We start from the raw sequence: 8,817 nt of genomic DNA, 5'->3' as shown, positions 1-8,817 counted from the left end.
CACACACACAAACAGAGAGACAGATGCAAACACCGAGCTGATGTAAAGTGAGAAACAAGTGGAAAATCCGAGAGTTAGCGGCCTGCATACCAATCTGCGTTGTTTTACTTCAATATGAGGAGTCGTGTAGCCGTTGCCCAGTGTTTTGATCGGTCACTAGAGAGCGCTGTCCCCGTGACACCGCTCAGATCCCCCTTTATCATTAGGCCTGGATACAGTACGGCGTTTGTTGTGCGACACGTTTCTTTGATTATTTCTGGTTTCGGGAGATTTTCGTGTCTCACACTCATATGTTTCTGTGTGTGTGTGTGTGTGTGTGTGTGTGTGTGTGTGTGTGTGTGTTCATCAGAGAGAGAGAGAGAGAGAGAGAGAGAGAGTGAGTGAGTGAGAGACTTTCACAATTTTAAGTCACTTTATATTTGAAAAAAAGTTTCGTTTTTCACTTGTTTATTATTATTTGTCACCAAACAAGTGCGGTTCTACTGTTTTCATTTTGTTGGTTCCGTCTCCTTATGTATTTTGCAAGCATGCATGCAGATTTTCTTTCTTCTTTTTTTGCAGTGTTTTGTGTTAGTCCTCCATTTGGGCATTCCCTGCTGGAACAGGAGGTTATTGGAGTTAGGAGAGATTTATCACCATTTTAAACACTGCTTCATCTGTGCTGAACTCTAGCAACAGATGCAAGAAGTAAGAAAAAAAAAGACGTTTTTGTTTTGGGGTTGCTTTAATAAATCCTGCACTCTGTCACTATGAATGTGTATTTAAATATTCAAAATCAACAGAACCTGATTGGAGCAATTTAATTTTTTTTTAATTGCAGATCAAATTAAGCAACCGACTTATTTTTCCTTCCTGTTTTCTCATTTGCTATTTAGCAGACTGCTTTAATGCATGAAATAAAATGGGCCTCTTGTTGTTTGATGCATGCAATTATGCAACTAGTGAACTACAATTTTAAACCTGCTGTAGTTCATGAAAAAAAAACATGCACAAAAATAGTAAAGGTTTTAAATGATGCATTTTAAAAATGTGTTTGCGTTTATTTATTTTAGATTTGTGAAGGTGTCTAAAGCTATAGCACCATAATATTATTTTTCGCATAATCTAATAAAAAGGAGGCGCTTATCTGCAGTAAATGCTCACTGATAATACTCGAAACGTTTAAAAAAACGTTTTTTTCTCTCTTGTTTTTCACTTGGTTTTGACAGTTTTTTTAACCAACTGAAGAGGCACCGGTTGAAGGGGCGCAGGAGTCCAATTATAGTTGATATGGTGCACATACGATTTCTTTTTTCTCATTAGGGTTGTTTTCACGGGCAGTTGATTTGTATTTACAGATAACTACAAATGGCCGTAACGTGACTCTTTATATCTGAATGCGTATTTTGTCTCTGTGCTGATCGGTGATGGCTGATCAGAAGCGATTTTCCGCGAGTGACTGGAGATGCAAAACTTGTGAAATGCGACCAAACGCTGTCAGTTTCGTGTTTGTGCAGAAATTACGCTTCTCCTCTTTAGCGTTGTTAGTACAGCAAACAATATGTTTTTGTGCACTGATTTTTATGATTGTTTTTATAGTGAAACGGCACGAAATTGCGCGACGACATTGTTCCGTATAAGTCATATCTACTGCCGCGAATGGATAAAAGACAAATAAATAAATAAAATAAACTTTCTCTTCTTTCTCTCGTATTCTTCCTACCACACACTTTCTAATTGAATTAGAGTTGTGCGGCTATTGGCTATGGAGAGGGCTGGTGCCCCCTCATGCTTTCTCAAGAGCTCCTCCCCTAACAGAGAGGTTCAGCTCTCTTATAAGTCGTCTTATAAGAGGCGCTGAACATCCCCTACCCAGGCAATAATCTCATCTGAAAATCTGTAGGTGCGGTGAGGGTTCAACCTCCCGTCATTCGTAAGGGAGGGAGGCTGCAGAGACAGAGACAACCAGGGCGACTGTGGCACCTCCTTGGCTGAGATTCACCCTGGACTCTTGAAATTCTTTATTTATTGCAAGATTTGAAAACAATGCAGTTAGAGAACATCCTTCCCAGCGCTAATATCAACTTACCCAAGACCTTTTACAATCTGTCCTCGTCGGACAGCGCTAACAACAGCCCCAGGCCGTCGTCGCAGCTTGAATATCAAGACGTAGACCGGACGGAATCAGAGTCCAGCAACGCTCCTAAGAAGTATCTGAGCGGGGTGGGAAACGGGATGCTTGGCGAGGGAGAGGGGGACACTTTCACTAAAGCCGGGCCCGATGGGAGAAAAGGCTCCCCGGTGCTGGGTGAGGACGATTTGACGAACGGTCGCCGGTACAACATAGATGAACTTGGCTCTGACAGATACTTCATCTCGTCATCCCAGGCGAGTTCAGACATGGCAAGCCCCTGTTCACTCTTTCCTTACGCAGGACAGACCGGGTCAGTGTACACCGGGTCAAGCAGCTCCAGGTACCCGGCTTCACTACATTACGGATCCGTCCTGCCGCCGACAGGCTTCTCCTCTTCCTCCGTGTGTACCGGTCGGAGCCAGTTTAGCAGCGGAGGGTATCAGTTCAGTCAGGGTCCGGGCTGTTTGTATCCCTCCTATCCCGGGACAGGGACGGGTATTGGCTCCATGTCTCTGCCGGGGTCTGCCGCCGGAGCCAGAGCGCAGGTCTATCTGTGCAACAGACCCCTGTGGTTGAAATTCCACCGGCACCAGACCGAGATGATCATCACCAAGCAGGGCAGGTAAGCACATTTGGTTAAAAAGTACGGATTTAACAATACAGAAAATTAAACATTAAAGTCATATTTACTTGCATCTGCTCCATAATGTATTTTATTATAATTTATTTTCTTTTATTTACAAGAATGGCTGTTCATTTTTTGTAACATTTTATGCAGGCGCAAAATTTTAATTATTCTGCCACCCCCGACCCAACATGTCGGGGGTGGCAGGGTTTCAGTTTTAGTTTGGGGGGAGTTTTAATGCCCAATTACGCATCAGGACAATCATGACACTAACAAAAACATGTGTACATTTAAGTCTGCAAAAAAACAACAGCAAGCACGATTAAATAATTCTGGCCAATTCAACCCGTGCAGACGTTTATCAATAAAGTTTTGCTTTGCAATTTTGTGTCTTTTGCACTGAAAGCTAACGAATTTTTCCTGTTGTTGTATTTTTTTTTGCCCCCAGACGGATGTTTCCATTCCTCAGTTTCAACATCACTGGACTCAACCTCACAGCGCATTACAATGTCTTCGTGGAAATTGTTTTGGCTGACCCGAATCACTGGCGCTTTCAGGGCGGAAAGTGGGTCACTTGTGGAAAAGCAGACAATAATATGCAAGGTGAGTAATGCAATTAACACAGTTTTACGAGTATTAAAATTGTACTTTGTTTTAGTGAATATTTTCTTTAAAAAAAATTAAAAAAGAAATGACAAAGCGTTTTAGAAACGATGCAACAGATGCTATTTAGTCGCAAGTGTTTTTTTTAAGTTTTTTAAAGAACAAACAAACAAACAAACCCTTATGTTAAAAAAATATGTAAGTTTTTACTGACAAGAAAAAAATCGATCGTTGTTGTGAAGCGTATTTTTTAAAGGGAATTTCCAGTGTTTTAACGCAGCAATATATCAACTTCGGTGGAGTTTTATTTAAATGGCCACGTCCTTGCCATGAGCCTGTAAGGCGTGAAATTACTCGATAAATGTGGCTTTTAAATACGTGCTATATTTAACAGTTACAACTTTTAAATACATGAAAAAATAGCACCTTCATTTTAAAATGTAAACGTTGAGTAGAGATGTGAGAAAATATAAAGGAAGCATTAATTTTTCAAGTGTCCATTTTGGTTCAAATAAATGGGGAAGGATTCATAAAACCATCCTCATCATCAGAACTACTGTCAGTTTTTGTAGGTTATTTAATATTTTTAAATTACAGTTACAGGCATGTTTTCATTTTAGTCATATTTTATGGATTTATTTGATTTTACTGTGACACAGGCCTAATACGATCAGAAGAATTATTGCTTCTGAAAAAAGAAACAAATACTAAAAAGCTGCATGTGCTTTTTAATATTTTTTGCAGTTTGCACAGACCCGTGTTTATATTCTTTCAGTTAGTCGTGTTACTAAAAGTCTATTGATTTTTACATTTTTTTTAATTTTAGGTAACAAGGTGTATGTTCATCCTGAATCCCCAAATACCGGTGCTCACTGGATGAGGCAAGAAATCTCTTTTAGCAAGTTGAAGCTGACCAACAATAAAGGAGCCAACAACAACAACACACAGGTTAGATATAGTTTTTAGATATGGCTGAATTTCTCTTTTTCTTCTTCTTTTTTTGTGAAATAGTGTTTCAAATACTCTTGCTTTATTTATTTATATATTTTTATCATCAGCTGCAAATGCTTGGATACATTTCCAGAATATTTCCAGTCTTTGACTAATATTTGTGAACAGTGCCCCTCTCCACTGAATCATAAAGACTTGCAGCTGCAGTCGTACGTATCAGCATGCATAGCGTTGCACTTATCAACCACTTCTCATTTTCAGATGATAGTCTTGCAGTCACTTCATAAATATCAGCCGCGGTTGCACATTGTGGAGGTGACAGAAGATGGAGTGGAGGACATGAGCAATGAGGCCAGAACTCAGACCTTCACCTTCCCAGAAAACCAGTTTATAGCTGTCACAGCTTATCAGAACACAGATGTAAGCACACGATTAATCTCTTTATTTTTTCCCCTTTTTGATACAACAAATTACAATTATTTGATTCTAAATTTTGTTTTAAAAAAACGCAATCTTTAATATTGTTTTTCAGTCTTTAATGTAATAGTTTACCCAAAGATGCATATTATTAATACAAGCTTTCGTCTTTATTTCAGATTACTCAGCTAAAGATAGATCACAACCCATTTGCAAAAGGCTTCCGGGACAACTATGACTCGTACGTGTTTTGCATTCAAAGCAATGTGGTTTTTGGTTTTCTTTGTGTGGTGCCCTTATTTGTTTGTTCAAAACCAGTAGTAGCCTATTGCAATTCATTTTTGTATTTGTTTTCTTTCTTTGCTAAACAGGATGTACACAGCTCCAGAGAGTGACAGGCTGACTCCATCTCCTACAGACTCGCCGCGCTCTACCCAGATTGTGCCCGGAGCCCGCTATGCCATGCAGCCTTTCTTTCAGGACCAGTTTGTCAACAACCTGCCTCAGAACCGATTCTACCCTGGCGAACGCGCCGTTCCCCAAACCAACAGCCTTCTCTCCCCGCAGAGTGAGGATGCCAGTGCAGCTGCTTCTGCCCAGCGCTGGTTTGTTCCCCCAGTTCAGCAGCCGGGCTCCAACAAGTTGGATCTGTCATACGAGAATGACTATTCCACAAGTAGCCTGCTGTCGTACGGCATTAAGCCCCTGTCCCTGCAGACATCCCATGCTCTCAGCTACTACCCAGACTCGGCCTTCGCTTCCATGGCTGCAGGCTGGGGAACCAGAAGCTCTTACCAGCGCAAAATGACCACAGGCCTTCCTTGGTCCCCTCGTCCAAGCCCCCCAGCCTTCCCGGAGGACCAGCTGGGGGCAACTAAGGAAAAGCTGTCTGAGGAGAACGCGCCACCCACCTCAACCTGGATTGAAACGTCCCACTCACTGAAATCAGTGGACTCTGCTGATTCTGGTGTGTACTCCATGGTGTGCAAGAGGCGCAGGATGTCCCCAGGGGGCTCAAGCACAGAGAACTCCCCAACCATCAAGTGTGAGGACTTGACCACGGAGGAGTACAACAAGGACAACCCAAAAGGCATGGGTTATTATGCATTCTACACAAGCCCCTAAGACTCTATTTATTTAAACTAAATATAAATCTTTCGTTTTTATTGAGTGATCTCCATTCCTTGTTAATGTCTTTTTTCTCTTTTCTCTAAAGGTGCCAAAGCTTAGTGTTCCCCCCAAGCAAGCTGCACAAGGTTTTTTTCCCAGGCCAGCCCCTCCCACATACCTGAGCAGAAACATGCATAGTGATTGTTGTTTTTTAAAAATAAAAGCATGTACCAATTAATTCCTTTATTTTTGCAACTTTTTTTGACAGATGTGATTTTTTTCCCCCTCCCGTCCCCCATGCATATTTAAGTCATTTTTGTTGTACAGTATTTGTGCACTTTAGAATGTGATGTATCTTGTACAAATTGTCTTCATGGAGGTGTTATTAAATGGATAATAAAACAGCTTTTCATGAAGCACTGTTCAAATGTCTGAGTATGTTTTATTTATACGAAGAGCGATCAGTAACAGCTCTCGGATGTTCACCAGCCGCAAATACAAATCTATGCGTGCATTTTAAGACGAAACAGCTCCCGCGTTTGATAAAAACACTGCATTTAAGACATTTTAGTACAATTGAAGAGCAAGTTTCTCATTTTTTACAATCTACTGCCTTTTATGGCTGGAAAATTCTGGCCTTCAAAATAAAGCACGCCTAATGATCGTTGACTTTGCAACAAAATAAAGTGTGTAAAATCCACAAGGAATCTAAACATGCTGGTTCTCTCAAACTCAGCAAAAATCAGTAAAAGACAATTCTGCCTTATTTTGTGTTGGTATAGATGGAGGTCAGAAGTTTTAACCAAGCGAATAAGGCACACAATGAACACCATTTCCAGCTGTACTTTGTATGTTTCAACTGATTAAAATTTGACTCATCTCACTAATAAACTATATTTAGTCTTGTTTATTTAAAAAAATATGGATTTTAATTATTCTTTTTTATTTCACATGCAGACAACTGTGACCATAAATAGAAATAATCAGAGGAAACAACAGTAAATATTAATGACATCGGATGGTATATAGATTAGAGGTTGTTTTAAGGCAACAGTAATGTATTTTTTTGCGCTTCACCCATGGAAATGTAAAGCTGAAATTCTCAGAATCCACGGCGTGTATGCATAAAAGCGCTGAGCCATCCTTTTCATGCCACAAATAAGTGTTACAAGGTAACACAGCGGCTCACAATTCAAGTGAGCAACGTGCAATTTAAGTATAAGTTTTACATGACATGATTCACAACATAGACTCAATTAGGTGAAAAGCACACAAAGCGGGGAGGGAGTACTACCATTTCCACTGTTGTTGCCATGGCGTTTTCACACATTTTATCATTTACCTAAGAATGCAACTGCATGTGAGGCATGTGTATACTTAGAAAACACGAAGAAGAAAAAAACTAAATGGAAAACAGTCCATAAACCATCCATCTAAGGGCAGCGTTCAGCTTAACACCTCTATTTATACTGTGCATCTATGGCCTCTCCAAAAGTGGATTGGTGAAACTAAAATCCGCAAAAAGAGAAGTCATAATATTCACACCGAGACTTCTTGGCTCATGTTCTCAGCGCCTGTTTTTTCTTCGGTGAAAATACTTCATATCCATCCCCATAAGGACCCCAATTTGAATTGATTTACATACTTGAATTCTAATTAATTCTGTTGTCAGACTCCTTGACAAAGTGAGGAGTCTGACTAACTCCAATTAACACCTCCTAACAAGGTAGAGTGCTTGATTGCCCCGGCCTCTCAGGAAAGCTGTAAGAAAAAGGCTCTTCGGGGGGAGGGGTTTGGGCCTAGAGAATAAAAATGTTTGCACTTGTGCGTGTCAGCAAATTGTATTTCAGTGCATCTGATGATGTTTTTCTTCTCCTTTTCATGTTGTCTTGACCTCTGTTCATCAGTTGTCGCGATGTGGAGAATAGCTGTCAAGATTAGAGCCGTATGACCACAGTTTCCACACTCTCTAGAAAGGATAGTTGCCGAGATGTGAGAGTAACCGATACACTGACAACAGAACAGAACATTTGTAACTCATTGGAAACAGCAGTTACTTCAGCCATCGCATTCCCCTCTTATAGAAGCCACAGAGTAACTTCTTATGTCAGCAAAGTTTAGCGTATTCTCTTAAATTTGCAAGGCCTGACATAATGGTGCTTTCATAGTAAAAAAAAAAGAAAGAATTTGACTCGAACTAAAAATAATACGATGGCTCGAAACATTGCGTGCATATTTTAGGTGCCAAAAGGGAAGTCGAGACGATGCAAGACTCCTTTTGTGTTGCCGAAGATTGCTTTTCATGACACTGGCTGTGCACTTGGAGTGATGTTACAGAATAAACTTGGGAGTGATCAGACACATTTCTGATGGTGATTGATGCCTTTCTAAGACTTTTGCACTACACCACACCCATTTTAGCTATTGTCGTGACCATCACACCATCTCCAAGGTGAGTGCCTCGTTTGTCAAGATATGTCGCCATGTTCAGCAGTTACTGCCCAATCTCTGCCATCATCACTCAGAAATAAAACCTCCTGTCCATGAAGTGATATAAACAGCAGCGGAATGATACACAGACACTTTGACCGAGTCTAAACTACACGTATAATCTTAAGCCGAAGCTTTGTAAAGATCCTCTCACAGTTTGTTTTACAAGTTAATAGGAGGGGATTCTTGTGAGCTCCCTGCAACTCTAAAGAACAACAAGTCGATAGATTGTGTCTTTCTCAACCATTCAAGCAAGAAGTACAGTAATCAATAGACACCTCTGCAGCATGCTTGCAGAAATTCAACTCGTGTTAACTTAGAGATATGCGCATTGGGATAAGGCCTGAACAATTGACTGCTCTGCTCTACAGCTGTTAACACTGCTAGCTACATTCTCAGTAATTGACTGTGTTTTGTTGAAGTGTCAGTAATACAGGCCTAGGAGGACCAGAGTCTTGCAGTGAATGTGTAAAACTTGTGTGTTTGTGTCTGTTTGTGTGTGTGTAGG

General features: G+C 40.5%; 1 protein-coding gene across 2 annotated transcripts; it reads left to right on the top strand.

Moving 5' to 3' along the window:
• The first annotated feature begins 1,828 nt into the window (after positions 1-1,828).
• Positions 1,829-6,684, top strand: eomesa (eomesodermin homolog a). Of its 2 annotated transcripts, XM_005927655.2 has the most exons (7): positions 1,829-2,735; positions 3,187-3,341; positions 4,168-4,289; positions 4,554-4,712; positions 4,889-4,950; positions 5,081-5,799; positions 5,926-6,371. In XM_005927655.2, exons 1-7 carry the CDS (start codon positions 2,026-2,028, stop codon positions 5,937-5,939), a joined length of 1,941 nt encoding a protein of 646 aa, XP_005927717.1. In that variant the 5' UTR covers positions 1,829-2,025; the 3' UTR covers positions 5,940-6,371. The 2 variants fall into 2 exon arrangements, with proteins under 2 accessions (XP_005927717.1, XP_005927716.1); XM_005927654.2 differs by having other exon boundaries at positions 5,081-6,684.
• The last annotated feature ends 2,133 nt before the right edge of the window (positions 6,685-8,817 follow it).

The sequence above is a fragment of the Haplochromis burtoni genome, unplaced genomic scaffold, assembly GCF_018398535.1.
Source record: "Haplochromis burtoni strain Fernald_Lab_line unplaced genomic scaffold, NCSU_Asbu1 Contig_90, whole genome shotgun sequence".
Lineage (NCBI taxonomy): Eukaryota > Metazoa > Chordata > Actinopteri > Cichliformes > Cichlidae > Haplochromis > Haplochromis burtoni.
The sequence above is the reverse complement of the archived record's forward strand: the minus strand, read 5'-3'. Positions and strand labels throughout refer to the sequence as shown.